Below are 16,087 nucleotides of genomic sequence, written 5' to 3' on the forward strand. Positions count from 1 at the left end.
GGGAAAATTGTGTATAATTTTTACCAAGCAGAAGAGTATCAAGCCTGAGAAGGAGGGCGAGGAGAAGGTGAAAAAGCCTCGGTTCCCCAGCATTCTCGGCCCGCCTCGGCGTCTAAGCAGAGTGGACTCCACTTCAGGTGAGGAGGCAACTGAAGTTTACAGTAACCACTGAAACTTTACAGATACCTACCATTAATGCAGAGTGAGGCAACTGGTGATAATCCCAGTGTGTACGTAGATGTTATCAGTGTTTGTGAATACTTGTGTTTTTTCTGCCCTTGCATACACGTGTGTTTGCGTGCAGTCGGTAAGGCCGTGGAGCTGAACAAGCAGCGCTCACCAAAGCAGCTCCCTCAGCCAGCCTTCGGCATCCCTGAGCAGTCCGACTCCTCTGCCTCAAATTCTGGGCGGAGCCGTGGAAATCAGCTCAGTGAGGGATCAGACGCCGGCACACAGTCTTTGCCCTCCACCACCACCTCCCCCACACTTAGCTCACCCATTGGTCAGGCCTCAGATACCAGTGGACACGACTCAGACTCCAGTAAGATATAACGGTTTCTCAAACAAAGAATTGTAGGGATATTATTCGGAAACCAAAGACCTTGAACTGCAACCAAAGACAAAAAAGGAAAATACATTCCTATTTACATGGACTTTGGAACAACATACCAAGTTAGTCCTGACTTTCTTTTTCTCCTCTGTGCTGCACTGCTCTCCTCTTTACTCTACAGATATGTCTCCATTCTGCATCCAGCCCAGACTGGGCGAGGGTCTGCAGCCTGGCGACCACCAGGATGGTGTCTCCAGTCCAACCGGCACTCAGTTTGACTTCAGCCCCTCCAACCTGGAGCAGTTACAGGAGGAAGACCAGGAAAATTTCAGGTATTTACAGGGTTTGGATATTTTTTTTTTTTTTTTTTTGTAGTCCCTCTCTTCCAGGGACCCAAGAGGACAGGTTGGGGTGCTGAGAGAACGTTATTAGTGATGTCGTACAGTACAGACAGAAGCTTGTAACTCTATTTTTAAAACCTTCATACTCTCACAGAGCAAAAGTTGCAAATTCACCCTTTTAAAAAGCCTGAATCAGCACTTTTATTGGCACTATTGCTTGAAAAATGACTCAAATGATTTATCAGTTTTGAAAATAGATGCACATTAATAAATAATTTCAGCTCTACATTGATGGTTGTCACAGTAGGAGAACTTGATGCATGGATTGTGTCAGCTTAAGTAAAGATTAAACATAAATAATGAATGTTCTGCCACTTTAGTGCAATAAATAAAGATTAGCATGATAACTACATCTGTACAATAACCTATAATGTCTCCGTCTGGCAGTAGGATGGACGTGCAGTGTGCAGTGAGTTCAGCCGACATCCAGAGTGAAGACGACCAGGGAGGTGAGGTGGAGTGTGAAGAGGACCCTCTGAACTGGCAGAGTCTGGTCAGCCGAGGCGTCCTGGCAAGTTTAACCCCACAGGAGATCAAACGGCAGGAAGTCATCAATGGTGAGTCCCTCACATTTCACAGACTTCACAGTGTGAACTGAAGATGACAGAAAATATAAATATACAGTATGTCCTCTGTCACTCAGAGCTCTTTTACACTGAGCGCGCCCACCTGCGGATGCTGAAGGTGATGGACTGTGTTTTCTACCAGAGGTTGAACAGAGACGGTATCCTCCCCCCAGAGGACATTAAACACATCTTTATTAACCTGGAGGAAATCATTCAGCTGCATGGTAACGTCTCTCGAACACACACTACTACCCTGAATGCCACTGAGTAAAGAGTACAAATCATAGAATTGATTCGCAAAATATTAATTTTCAACCGTACAAGTGATGATAAAATCTTTCAACTTGTTGTTGCACGCTGTTTTTCTTTCCTAACTTTTTTTAATGAACCCATCCAGTAACACATAAATAAGATGAACACTGATATAGCACTGTAGGTCCAGACACATCAAACTGATCGTTGCCATGTCTGTTGCACATGAACCAACAAGCTTGTATGTTCTCCACCTGCATGAGAGGATGCATACTTCTCCACACCAACAGATGGCAGTTGTTTGTCATTGTCATTCAAAAAGGGAAACTGTAAGCCATCATGATGCTAGTTAGCCAGTTAGCACATTAACAACACAATCCGATACTGAAAAAACAGCATATTTACTGTGCGCCAGTGAAAAGTATGACAAAGCATAAGGAACATTTCTGCGAAAGAGCTCAACAGCTAAAGAAAAAAAAACCTGACCTCATATAACAACTATATAACAATTATAACATGGAAAAAGACCAACTAGCACCAACAAGGGTCAACAATGGGTGGCACACCGCACCAACAAGGGCAGCAGATTTTGACCCACAGCCAACCGTTGGCTTGGTGTGTCGGTGTGCCTTGTGATTACAATTACAATGTTTTCGGTTCAAGCTGCATCATTTTTACAGTGCAAGATGTTCTGATACTGAATATAGAAGGAATTTAGGTTGCAGAAATCATTATTACTTATTGAATTACTTAATATTATTACACACACACACACACATACACACACAGGTAATGTTTAGACTTAACAAAAAGGTAGACCAGGTGACCAGGCGACCAGGTGCCAGACCATAAGCAGCAGGCATCCAACAGGAAGCTACAAAAACTGAGGACACGATGCTCTTCACAAGCATATTATGACTATAATTTATTATTATTACGAGCAAATTTGGATTTTAACTCCGCAGTCAGATTCCCAGACCATGCTGACATACTATACCTGCTGTACGTATGTAACATGACAAGTTCTGTAGGTCACCTTATTTTCTTTGTCTGTCCTTGGATATTTTTTCCCTGTTGCACCTTTACAGTCACTACTGTTTTGTTTTTTGCAACAGTAAAATGAAAAAAAAAGAAATGAAGCGCAATGATCCAAATTGTCAGTGGCAACAGCAACACAGAGAAACTGAATGTTTCAGAATTTCCTCTCACTTTGCTCCACAGTTTTTGTAACAGAGCAAATGACAGCAATCAGGAAGAGGAGTGAGACGTCAGTGATCGGTGAGATCGCAGATGACCTCCTGGCATGGGTAAGACCAGTTTCAATTCACGCATCGGGCAGATTGAAAGCTTCAGCACAGGGTGAAGTGAAATGTTGGCACATCTTTATGATCAAAAGACAGCTGCGAGAGAGGACGATAAGTCAATTACAATATGACGAATCAGGCTCTGTGGTTCAGTACGCACATTTTCATATGTGAGTTCATAGACTGATGATGGATAAAGAGCTGAGGAAATATACATAATCCTGAATTTATCAATACAACAGGTGAAGTTGTTAGTTTGCAATAACAGCGAACAGCATTAACAGCAAATAATGATTGCTTGTATATTATCTTAGTTTATTTGACAGACACACTCATTCATCAACAGAAAAAAGGTGATGTAACAATTGCTAGTCATACCGTTGTATACATTCAGGTTGCTCTGGGTAAAACAGGGTGTCTAACAGTTCCTTAAAAAGTTAGTCAATGGTCTTAAATTTGAATTTATGACATCTTAACTACTACAAACATTTTGTCTAATTTCATTTATCCATTTTTTAATTCCTTTTTGTGAAAATGGGTGAAGCCTTTCTATGTAACAGTCCACATTTCTAATGTTACAAATCTTTAAAGAACTAAAGACTGTAATTTTGCTTCATACTTGGACTTAACTGTTGGCAAAATGTCCATAACACTTAACTCTGCACAAGACCATATATATATACGGGTCTTAGCATTAAGCTTAACTGCCTGATACCTGTAGACACCTTGGTAAAAATGTCAGCAGCAGTAAATACTGCAATAAATACAAATATGAATGTGCTGTGTTTGTGTATTGATTCCAGTTCAGCGGAGAGGAAGAGGAGAAGATCAAAAGAGCAGTGGGAACTTTCTGTAGCAACCAGCCGTCTGCACTGGAGCTCATCAAGAGCAAGAAGAAGAAAGACCAGCGGTTCACTTTATTCATGCAGGTCAGAAAACAACAGAGTACAGTAAACCACAGTCCACTGTCAGGAGAAGGGTTTAATATGTGCTGAGGAAATCATGATAGATCAAACATACAGCAGGAGATGAGTTGACAGAGAGTGACAGTTGGATTTGATGTATAATGTATTTTAATCAGAAGGAAGTCTCAACATTCTCTCTTTATATTAGTTTGAATTCTTACATTCAGGAAAACAGGCAGTAGTTTGGATTTTTAGAAAAGCGTGAATAAGAAATATACCCATGATGATGAGACAGTGAGTGTGTAAACTAATTGTGTAATGATAAAGAAAGTTCAGAAATAACACAAGCAACACCAGAAGCCACACAATGGTTTGAGTTGAAGGTGTGAGAAAGAATAGTATCAGTAACATTGTTAACACTGTGCTACATTACAGAGAAATACAAAAGCGTACTAATGAACCTTCATTAATATAGGCCTATATTTTATCTACAAGTGCACGTCACACACTGAGCGAGCCGCCTGTTAATGACGCTGTGGGCTAATGGGCATGTAGCTACTTCCATGTTTCAGATGATACGTCATGTTTGTAGTCGACCAATGAAGATGAGTTTACATATCACCTTGGGTTCGTCCTTCACCTTCTCAAAATGATCCCACACTTTGGATTTCCTGCCCGACATGTTATTAACTAGCCTGTGGAATAACCGCAGGTACCAGCCCTGGAAATTAACCTGAGTCCTGTCTGACTGCTGAGTGTGGCCTCTTCCTATGTCTGTCCTTTCAAATTAAATTCCCACATGGTCCAGTTTATTTTGACAAGGCGCAGCTCCTTCTGCGATTAAGCAACCAATTAAATCTTGCTGACTAATGACCTTTTTGGTCGACTAACGTTTGCTCGACTATGAAGGGGCAGCCCTACTTTCATGTCTTTCTTTTGGCTCGCAATGTGTTTTAATCTGTGCTAATCTGTCGTTAGAGTTACCTTATTGTTTTTCTTTCAGGAAGCTGAGAGCAACCGTCTGTGTCGCAGGCTGCAGCTTAAAGACATCATTCCTGTGGAGATGCAGAGAGTCACCAAGTACCCACTTCTGCTGGAGAATATTGCCAAGTACACAGGTAATTAAACTAACTAACTAAACTGCACAGGTGTTGATATAACTGCAGGCCCTTGATTTATCAGGGATCTGGATGTTGTGCATCAAGCAGCTGTTTGTTATGTATGTTTATACCCTCACAGAAGATGGCGAGGAGAGGGAAAAGGTGAAGAGGGCTGGAGAATGTTGCAAAAAGATCCTCAACCACGTCAACCAGGCTGTCAGAGAGGCTGAGAACAAACAGGTACACACATTTGAATCATTGTAAAATATATATATATGTTAGGGTTAAAGCAATACTTGAGTTTACGCTCATGGTTTGGGGATTTTTTTTTAAAGATTAAAACCAACGTAACAGCTAAAAAGTACATTTTTGTGCTAATTTCCAGGGTTTACAAGTGTTTAATGAGTTGTGTTGTTTCTCAACAGAGGCTGGAGGATTATCAGAGAAGGTTAGACCTGTCATCACTCAAACAGAGTGAAAACCCCATGATCTTGGAGCTGAGGGTAAGAAACTGGTTTTGAAGTTGTAAATGTACGCCTGATGCTTTATGGTCCCTTCTTGTTGTACACTCTGGACCTATATCTAGTCAAGGGAAGATGTTGAGGGTTATCAATGAAGCTGTTTGTTGTATTTTTTATATTGAAAGTTGATTCTTGTCCTGCAGAATCTGGACCTGACCAAGAGGAAGATGGTGCACGAGGGACCTCTCTCCTGGAAAGTCAATAAAGACAAGACAATTGGTACACACACTCACCTGTGTGCGAGAGTAACATTTACAATACAAGAAGTCAGGTTACAGTTTTATATCACCAGTGTCATCCTTTCAGAGCTGTACACAATCCTCCTGGAGGACATCCTGGTGTTACTGCAGAAACAGGACGAGCGTCTGGTCCTCAAATTCCACGGCAAGAATCCGGCCAGTGCCACCGACACCAAACACATCTTCAGCCCCATCATCAAACTCAACACTGTCCTGGTTCGTCCTGTGGCAACTGGTACGAACTACGCTCACTCCAAAATACTTCATATTATGCATTTTGCAGTGCACTGTATCTTTATGGTCCACTTGTTAATGACCGAATAGCTGCAAAACTCATCAGCCTCAGCTGTACTTTGTGTTTGGTGCAATATAGCATGTTTAGCAATGTTAGCGTGTAATCAGTGTTGCATTGTTGTCGTCATCAGACAACAAGTCTTTCTTCGTGCTGTCCATGTCTGAAAACGGGGCTCAGATCTACGAGCTGATGGCTCAGACGGTGTCCGATCAGAGAGCGTAAGTCTCGCACCACAAACAAACTTCCCGTCACCTGTTTCCTGTGTCTCATCCTGCTGCTGTATCACCTCTGTCCTTGCAGGTGGCAGTGTCTGATCACACAGTGTGCTGACGCCATGAAGGCCAAACCTCACAACAGAGACAGACCTCCAGCTCAGTCTGAGTGAGTCCACTAACTGCAGCTCCTTCACTCACTGATACTGGTGTTTTTGTATTGTTTCTAATTTGAGTGTGTTTCAGTGCTGAGCGAGACGCTATTGAGATCATCAAAAGTGGGATGCCCAAGGCGAGCAAAGATCCTGACGGCACATCAAGTGGAAGCATCCATTCTTCAGGTACTGTAGCTGTGGTTGGATGAAGGTTCTGTCAGTAATGAACAGTGTTGGGCAAGTTACTAAAAATTTGTAATTAGTTACAGTTACTAGTTCGTTTTTTTCTTCAAAGTAATTGAATTACTTTACCAATCACTGCATATAAAAATAATGATTTACTCAGTGTTGCTGTCGAACAGTGGGACAAGACAACTGTCAAATTTTATCTGTGTTTGTTCCCGTTATAACTGTGATGAACAAGTGGCACAAAAAAACAGAATACATATTTGCACACATTTAGACATTTGACAGTAATATCTTCATCATGATAGGCCTTATGAAAAACATAAATGCACTGCGGTTTATCCTTTAACCTTAACAGTAATTCATATCCTGCACTTAGACTGCAACTCACCACTACAAGCATATATATCCTTGATCTCTGTGAGGGAAAAATAACGTCCAGATTTCCAGGGCAGCAGTGCCCAAATTGTTGGCAGTTGTGTGCAGTCGTTACCGTCTAATGCTGATAGACTGATTGACTGATACACTTAAGTTCGGGTCACTAATGATGCATTAGTCCATCTGTGGGTCCTGCAGCATTCTGAATAACATTAAGATATGACCAACCTTCCACCTTCTCCTCCCCTCCTCCCAAACACACAACATTAAATCAATTATTATCTTAAATCATATTAAATATAACTGGGGAAAAATCTGGTGAATATGCTGTTTTCGTCTGCTATGATCGAGACAAAATTAACAAATAAGCCCATTTAATATTCAATAATTGTAATTGTGTTATTTATTTTAAAAAAGTTAACAATTACATGTCTAGTTGCCAACAAAAGTACTTGGATTACAGTAGCACGTTACGTTCTCATAAAGTTCTTTGAAACACATTACTCCCAACTGGTGCTGAAACATTCAGTTTATTATTAATTTGATTTACCAAAAAAAAAAAAAAAAATTCTCTGTTTCATTCTGAACTAAATATATTTTGACTTTTGGATTCAAGATGTCACTTTTTGTGCCTAAACTATTTTCTGACAAACAGAAACAAACAGCCTGGTCATTCATATTTTGCACATCCCTGTGGAAAAGTGTACAACTCTTTAATTTTTACACCGACATATTTTTATGGTATTTTTTTTTCATATTTTTATTGTAATTTCTCAAATCTTTATTTATGTTTCTTTTGCAGTTTTGGAGTATGTCCTTTTATTTTAATTTTCTCTTAATGTGTTAACTGTTAAGCACAAAACATCAGTTCATTGTATTTTAAAACCGTTTTGGCCATAAACCTAATTCTGAATCGGTTTTTAGACTAAATGGTGCATTAATTGAAGAATATACTGAAAAATGAATGAATATAATAATTAAAATAATCATTGTCCATCAAGAGCTTCAACAACAACACAAACTAACTTCATCTCCATCAGTTTCCTCTGCAGGATGTTTGATTCTGAACACTCATAGCTTGAATGTTTTACAAAAAGTATTTGATATTTCACATCAGATTAAAAACTGAAATATGAACTCAAATCTCAATCCATCCCAGATAAAGATGCCGCCTCTTCTCCAGACATTCAAGTGCCACAGAGTATCAACCCGTTTGATGGGATGAAATCAGAGGACGAGGAAGAGGAGCTGGTTGTGGCAGACCGACAGGAGGAAGACGAGGATGATGAAGAGGTGGATGAAGCAGAATTAGAGGCTTTCCTGGACGGGCAGCTGGCAGATGGACTGCCCTTCCTACAGGAAGAGTCACGTCAGGGCATCGCTATTGAAAACCAAGAGCACGAAGCGTTCGGGGTACCCTCCTCTAAAGGGGAAGAAGCTCTCAGGACGTGTAAGTCAAATGTTAAAGGGTCAATTCACCCAAATTACAAAGACACATTTTATCACTTACCTCCAGTGGCATCTCTACAGGCAGATTTTTGAGATTGTAAAAGATTTTGAGATGACATTTACATTAGAAAATGACACATTTCTCTCCGTCCTAGTGGCGATGCTGAAGCAGGCTCTTTTCAACCACATGATAAGCAGAGAGACCGAGGAGGAGAAAGAGGAGACACAGGAGAGCAAGCAGAGTGCCTCTGTGCCCGCGAGCCCCGAGGGGCCCCCTGAGAGCCGAGCGTCTGCAGGTTCACAGAAAGAAAACCCTCAGCTTCCGTCAGGACACACAGAGCTGTCTGAGACGCCTGAACGTAACGGTGAGAGAATCGTAAAAAAGTTTTCTGTGTGGATCTTTGTCTGGTGTACTGAAGGATTAAAGGAATAGTTTGACATTTTGGAAATTATACTTATTCACAGTCTGGCAAAGAGTTTGATAAGAATTGATACCACACGTATATATGCTTGTTAAGGCTACATTCAGCAGCCGGTTAACTTAGCTTAACTGTTTAACAAAGCCAGGCTAGCTTTATCCTCTTGTCTCAAGTCTTGGTGCTGAAGCTAAGCTAACTGTCTGCTGGCTGACAGATATGAGAGGTATCAAACTCAACAAGTGTATTTCCTGATATGCTGAGTATTCATATAATAGTTTTATTTCTAACAACTGTAGAAATATTTTTGAACTCTTCCACCTGCTCTGCTTCTCCACCCAGGTGGGTTTGTGGTTCTGGATTTTGGTGGAGAGGAGAGCAGCACTGATGATGATGGAGGAGTCGGAGGTGATGTGGGGATCGACATGAGCAAGCTACTGTCCTCCTCCTCACAGGCAGGGGGCAGCAGTGGCCCCAACCTCAGCAGGCAGCTCATGACCCACCTACGCCTCCTGCAGGCCGACCTGCAGTATCTGAAGGTACTGCGCATGTAACCGACAGCATGTCTCAGCTCCTCTGACACACACACACACACACACACACACAGTCACAGACCAGACACGTAGTGGGAAATCCCAACTGGAAGTAGTCGACCTCATAGTGGACACAGATGGTCTGATTGTTAATATGATGCTTGTAGACCTGCAGAGATGAGCATGATGAGCATATTTCTGCACAAAAAGGCACAAAATGGTTCGTCTTTATTTTGTGTTTCACCGTTGTTGTTTTTTGCTGGCTGACCAGAGTTATTTTCGGAAAGCTGAGAAACCAGAATTTCTGGGGAATTCTCGTCAAAATCCGTTTCAGTTTCCTGTGAAAAATACCTGCAGGGTCCTGGGATTTTAGCTTGTCTGTGCTCATGACGGGACCTTATATACGCTATCACGCTACTGTCGTAGTTATATATCTGTTATAATAGTACTTTGACTGTCTTGCACTATAGTACTTCTACTGAACAACTACTTGTAGTAATTGTAGTTTACAGTTCAGTCTTGTGCAAAATATTTTTTAAGATTAAAAGAATGCCTCCCAACAGTATACGACTGGATAAATGAGACTTTGATTATACTGTACGAGTTGTGTGAGAGTTTGTGAACAGATGTTTTTATATAGTTTTGCTGTTTTAAATGCAAACCCCAATGACCTCAATTCGTAAAGATTGTTGGCCTTTTTTGGATTCTCCCTTCACCATGGAGGTGTGAGAAAAGAACAGTTTTCTTCACAAATTCAAGGTAACACGGGGTGGGTAATTGATGTAAAAAATGGTGCATCGTCTGCGTAGCACATCTCTAGCAGGTTAAATATCTTCACCCGTCGGGGACCTGTTGGTGAACCACAGCCAATGAGAGTGCTATCCACGGGTTGAGGGGAAATCTCGGGAACGGGAAACTTTACTGTATGTATTGTATTTGCAACGTAGACCAAAGTTGTTGTTGCACCTGAAGGAATCAGGCTATTTTGGGAACAGGTGTGGCAACGACAACAAAAAAAATCCTGTCTCGTGCAAGGTATTAAGTCATTTCCCATGTTACTCCTCACGTGTGCTTTTTTGGAGACCAGACATACTCATCGATTATCCTCCTGGTGGAAGATCTTATCTTGTGTGACTCCCTGTCATAGGTCATATAGTGTGAAAACCATGATGACTTTAAGACTCCTGATTACAAGACAGCAGGTTGTGTAGTGTGAGCAATACAGCACTCTGAAAGCAGTGTGAACTTGGCATAACAGAAATAAAAGATTAAATGAAATATAAGAGATTAATTATCTATAATTTTGTTTCTTAAATCAAACTTTATTTATGTTAAGAAATCCCAGGAGTCCACGGAAAGGAGTTATATATTCTGGGGAAGTAATATTTTTGTAATCACGGAAGACCCTAACCCGAAGCAAGACATATAACACAGCATATAACTAGCGATGTGCACGATTAGACGTCTAAACGATTAAACGTCCGCCCCCTCGTTAGTCGGCACCAGAAATATTAGTTGGTAAAACCAATTGGTGTTTTGTTTTTGTACAAGGCCGCTTAACTGTCATGCAGCCGCCCGCCACTAGTGGGTGCTACAGAGCCATCAGACAGCAGTCCCCCTTCCCGCGGTAATGCTTGAGTAGACTGGAGTTTTAAAACAGCATGGTGGGAAATTGGAGAGATGTCCTCTCACAAAACCAGCGCGGTTTGGCTGAACTTTGATCTAGAAAAGGAATCCAGCAGCAATTAATCTTTTTTGAGACGTTATATTATTTGTTAACTTTGAGTGAGTTGTTGTCAGATAATGTGCAGGTTTACATTCATACTGCACGGAGAAAATGCCTCATTTCAGCTGAAATTTAATTATAATTTAGATGTTTTATTAACTTAAAAGTGAATTGCTATCATTTCTGTCAGATAATCTGCAAGGTTCAAGGTGCCCCACATTTTAGAGGCAGTTTATTTATTTTAGATGTTATTTTAGTGGTTAACTTTTGACTGAGTTGTCGTCATGTTCACATTCATACCGCATGGTGTCTCGCACTTCAGCGGCATTTAAAATCCGACATGGTTGTTGAAGATTGTGATTAAAGGCTTCAAAGGGCTCTTAATGCACACAGTAATTTTGGGACAATGTTTCAAATACTTAACAATAAATTGTGCTAAATTTTGACTGTTTTCTGAGTGTTTTCCCTTTTTTAGACTAGTCCACTAGTCTTGATTAAAATTTTCATTTAGTTGCCAGGAACATCCCTACATATGACCATCGTCACTAGATCATCTTTTGGCTCCTTCATTTTAGCATGCACGCCACATTTCTTTTGTTTCGCTGTCTGTTGAACCACAGTGAATTCTGTTGTGATGATTTTTTTCCAGGAGTTGGAGATGAAGTACAACGAGCTGCGACAGACAAACAGTGACATGGCGACTGACTCTGACGACAACAATGGTGTGTTTCACTTCCCTCACTAACTTTAAACAATCAGCTGAATGAATCCACATCAATCTGTTGTACATTTACAATAAAATCTCAAACACTTTCTTTTGATGTTTTTCAGACGGGATTCAGTGATGAAAAACTTCACTCTCTCTCGGTCCTGTGAGTTTTTAGTGCCACTCCAGACACTTTCTTCCGGATGAATCTTTGACTGTTTATCACTGGTGTCGCCCGACAATGGAGGCTTAATGTCAGATCTCCCACTTCAGGCATGAATCAGTGGAGGACATTATCACCCACTATAAACTCAAAATCCCTCTGAGGAGAGAGACTGTGGAATTACTCGAGGACAATTCAGTCACTTTTTGCTATAATGATAAGAATAATCAACTGCATAAATTATCTTAAACACTGGAGATATGAAACAGAAAAAGGGGCAAAGTCGAGTGTGCGAAGTCTCACGGATGTACAGCAGAGATTAACAGACATTAAGTAATGGAAAGAGACAATGAAGACTGCGACCAGAACGATTCTCTGAGGATCATAAGGTAGACGGTCTTATTCAGGTTCACTGCTGTAAGCTTGATATAAAATTCTGCAATAAGAAATGAGAGACAGCCTCTCCTGTACATATTCATCCCAGCACTCCGCATGCTTCAAGGTAGACTTTCTTTTTTTGTAACAGCACTAAAAAGCAACACTTAAATTTTTTTTACATTTGGCAACATGCACAAAAATACGATAGAAAGATACTGCTGCATTCATCCCTAGCATCCCCAAAAGTATCTTTGTGTTTTATGTTGTTTGTCTTTAGCCTAGCTCGGCACAAAACTGGAACTGCGGACAAACAGCTAGCCTTAATATATTCCTCTAAAGTTCACGTTGTATCTTATTTGTTTTATCTGTACACAAACAGAAATGTAAAAATTAAGTTTATGGTTTCAGGAGGATTTACTTGCTGGAACTATTTATTTTTGCCGAACAACAGCTGACTGTGTACAGCTTTGTTGTCAAAAGACACGTTTGGTGCCATCATAACTGCACAGTGGCCAAAACCTGTGCTCACCGACCGTATATGGTAACCCGTGCTATAGCTGAGACGACAGATAGATCCAGCCAGGGTTGGAAATTTTTTTGTCCATCTGCCACTGTGGCTGATGGATTCCAAAATCTGCCAGCCACTTAATAGATTACCATTGGGGGTTTTTTTGGCTGGGGAATGAAATAAATCTAGCAACCTCTTGCATATTTTACCAGCATTTGGCTCGTGGCTGGTGCTCATTTGTAACCCTGGATCCAGCATGTAACTCCCACTACAACCACAGAGTAATTTAAAATTTACATTTCTGTTCTAGGGACACATGCTGTGTCTTTAACCGCCTGGAAAACGCGAGATTGGTTGTTGCTTGAGTCAGTTTTTGAGTGCGCCTTTTGCATGTATACATTTTTAAAAAATGGATCTGAGGGTGCAAAAAAACACTGCATGTGTATGAGAACTTAGAGGTGTTTGTAGGCATGTTTTGTAACTTTTACGGAGCCAGGCTGTCTCCCACTTTTTCAGTCTTTGTGCTAAGCTAGGCTAACCATGTCCAGAATCCAGCTCCGCACTTGACACACAGACATGTTAGTGATATTGATCTTCTCACCTCACTCTTGCAAAGAACGCAAATAAGCATATTTCTCCAAACTGTTCATTTGTCAGGTATTCCTGCAGTAGTTATGAGGGGCTTGTGCACGTAAAGTTTTTTTCCAGGTTGATAAACTGAACACGTCAGAATTTGCAAAGCTGAAGTCTGACTTCCAGTTTCTGTTTGTTCAACCAAATCGTCAGAAAATATATTGGCATTGGACACTTCTGAAAACCATGGATATGTAACATTTGCACACTATTGTGTTGTGGATATGTTGAAACTTTACATTTCAACAGTGCTGTGATTAACTTGTGGGTAAAAAAATCACTTGGTTATGCTTAAGAAAAGATCATGTTTTGGCTTGGATTACCTGGTTTTGCGGCACAGTCCTGTAAAAAAACAGCTGCTTTTTCTGCCCACAAGGTTGGCAGGCATCTCCACTCGGTGATCCACCATTCCCTATATCATTTTACAAATGTTGATATGATACCTATAAAATAGCGCTTCCCAAACGGTGGGTCACCGTCCAAGAGTGGGTCGCAGCTCCATTCTGAACGGACTGCAAGTGACTTTATTTTGCAGTACAGTGAATTTTTGGCACTGAGCTTTTATTTTGAAGTGCAGTTTCCTGTAGAGCGAGTGACTAACAGACAGCTCCTTGAGAGAGTCTAGACTAACTAGATAGTTAGATATGGTGCTTGAAAGTAGAAATTTAAGACTGTATTAAATAAGGAATGCTGGAAAATATAAAACATAAAAAGCACAATAAGCTGGACGACATGGTCAAAGACGTGTGATGCTGAGTGTGTTAAACCGCGTGGACCTTCAACTAATGACTAAAGAGAAATCTGGATCCTGTGGCTGCACCAGTTGGGAACCATTGATATAAAACATACAAACGTAGCACATTCATGGTTTGCAAAAGTGCACAATGCCGACACTTTCTTCTGGCGACAGGGCTGGTTTGGTTGTGGGTTGTTTTCTTGGTTTGAGTGTCTGAGCAGAAAACAGTTTTAAATTTCCTAGAGAGCACTTGTTTAAAGCACCAAATTTCAGCCAAAGTCAGAACGACGACGAGAGGGATGAACAGACAGAAGGAAAGGTAAAACACAACCTCCTTGACATGTTTGTGTGCAAGAATCCGAATGTGGCACTGTGCATTACAACTCTGTTTCTTATTCGTTGTATCAGAAGTACCCGGTAGGCTGCAAAATACTGCAGCTATAAAAAGATTGATACACGTTGTGTGTAACTGCTGGTTTTTTTGCTGAAGCACAGTTCACTAAATAATAGTCACTGTGAGCTTTTCAGAGTGTGTGCACATGTGAATTTATTGAACTGAATTTTATTCTAGAATTTATTTTCCATTTGTTTTCTTACTTCCACCAGCCTCCTGACGTTGTGCACAGTGAGGCGATTGACTAACCTGAGTGCAGTTTTTCATCTCTGTCGTTCATCACCCAACACTAAAAACCACTTTAATCTTTATTCCTCTGAATCACTCAGAGAAGGTTTTCCTCCAGGATGATTTCTGCGATGGGCTTCTCATGAAAGCTGTCTTCAGCTTGTAACACCCATCTGTTAGGTACAAAGATTGACCCATCAAACATCTGCACTTCACTCTAATGGTCGGACTGAAAAAGACTGAAATATTCTCTCGCCACAGGACTGCACAGACGACATTATGGCTTTGATTTTTGGATGAAATATAACGAAAAAAAAGAAAAACTGAAAAGAATATATAGACACAGAGAGATTGTTATGGACTGTTTTCATTGTAAAGGAATATAATGTACAATTATGACTGTATATCAAAGGTTTTGTGTGTTTTTTCTACACCGTGCGATCATGTAATGTTTTAACACAAACTGCTTAAAAGGAGGATGAAGTATCCACGCAGCATTAATCTGTTTTATAAATGTTCTATTGAAAATGTTTTATTTTTATTACATTGTTATTAACCCTGTTATTAACATGTCTGCTGAGAACACATATCGCTCCTTTTAGTGCAGAGATTTAAAGCTGAGCTGTTGTTAAAAATGAAGGGGGAAAAGAGAAATTTGAGTTTTAGTTGGTCTTTTGTGGGGAGTGGGGTTTGTCCATCTTTTGTTGGGGACTATTTTTGGATGCGGATTAATACACATTTGGTGCTCCAGCGCCCGACCCTGGGCACGAGGACCCTCTGAAGATGAACATGAGGGGTCGTGAGATGATTGACAAGAAGAACAAAAACATGTACATATTTTTGGACATTTCTCTCTCTGTTTATCTCTGTTTTTTAATAGGTAAACCCTTTGAAACCTGAGCTCATTGGCTTGATTTCCCTCAAAAACATGGGAGGAAGGTAATGAGCAACAAAAGAGGAAACAACCCCAAAAATTAGCAAGAAATTTGAAAAAAATAAAAATAAATAAAATTTAAAAACAAGAAAATTAGTGGGGAAAAAAGGAAAACAAAAAAAAACAAAAAAAGAAATGACCTGGAAAAAAGTGCTTAAAAATTATAATAATTATGTACCAAAAATTTAAACATGTAATAATAATGATTATAGATGTAAT

At 40.4% G+C, this 16,087-nt stretch overlaps 1 protein-coding gene across 2 annotated transcripts in view; it reads left to right on the forward strand.

The window, feature by feature from the left end:
• Positions 1 to 15,462, forward strand: part of arhgef12b (Rho guanine nucleotide exchange factor (GEF) 12b) — a 54,411-nt gene extending 38,949 nt beyond the window's left edge. The window contains exons 19-38 of one of the 2 annotated variants that reach the window (XM_078172312.1): positions 32 to 137; positions 305 to 541; positions 732 to 882; positions 1,339 to 1,508; positions 1,595 to 1,741; positions 2,991 to 3,076; positions 3,877 to 4,002; positions 4,982 to 5,096; positions 5,218 to 5,318; positions 5,504 to 5,581; positions 5,743 to 5,818; positions 5,906 to 6,073; positions 6,264 to 6,351; positions 6,434 to 6,514; positions 6,592 to 6,686; positions 8,224 to 8,514; positions 8,669 to 8,878; positions 9,272 to 9,468; positions 11,838 to 11,910; positions 12,020 to 15,462. In XM_078172312.1, coding sequence (XP_078028438.1) covers positions 32 to 137; positions 305 to 541; positions 732 to 882; positions 1,339 to 1,508; positions 1,595 to 1,741; positions 2,991 to 3,076; positions 3,877 to 4,002; positions 4,982 to 5,096; positions 5,218 to 5,318; positions 5,504 to 5,581; positions 5,743 to 5,818; positions 5,906 to 6,073; positions 6,264 to 6,351; positions 6,434 to 6,514; positions 6,592 to 6,686; positions 8,224 to 8,514; positions 8,669 to 8,878; positions 9,272 to 9,468; positions 11,838 to 11,910; positions 12,020 to 12,033 — 2,610 coding nt within the window. In that variant the 3' untranslated portion in view covers positions 12,034 to 15,462. The remainder of the gene's footprint in view (positions 1 to 31; positions 138 to 304; positions 542 to 731; positions 883 to 1,338; positions 1,509 to 1,594; positions 1,742 to 2,990; positions 3,077 to 3,876; positions 4,003 to 4,981; positions 5,097 to 5,217; positions 5,319 to 5,503; positions 5,582 to 5,742; positions 5,819 to 5,905; positions 6,074 to 6,263; positions 6,352 to 6,433; positions 6,515 to 6,591; positions 6,687 to 8,223; positions 8,515 to 8,668; positions 8,879 to 9,271; positions 9,469 to 11,837; positions 11,911 to 12,019) is intronic. The other variant, XM_078172313.1, reaches the window with a different exon arrangement.
• Positions 15,463 to 16,087: the final 625 nt, after the last annotated feature.

The sequence above is a fragment of the Epinephelus lanceolatus genome, chromosome 11 (assembly GCF_041903045.1).
Source record: "Epinephelus lanceolatus isolate andai-2023 chromosome 11, ASM4190304v1, whole genome shotgun sequence".
NCBI lineage: Eukaryota > Metazoa > Chordata > Actinopteri > Perciformes > Serranidae > Epinephelus > Epinephelus lanceolatus.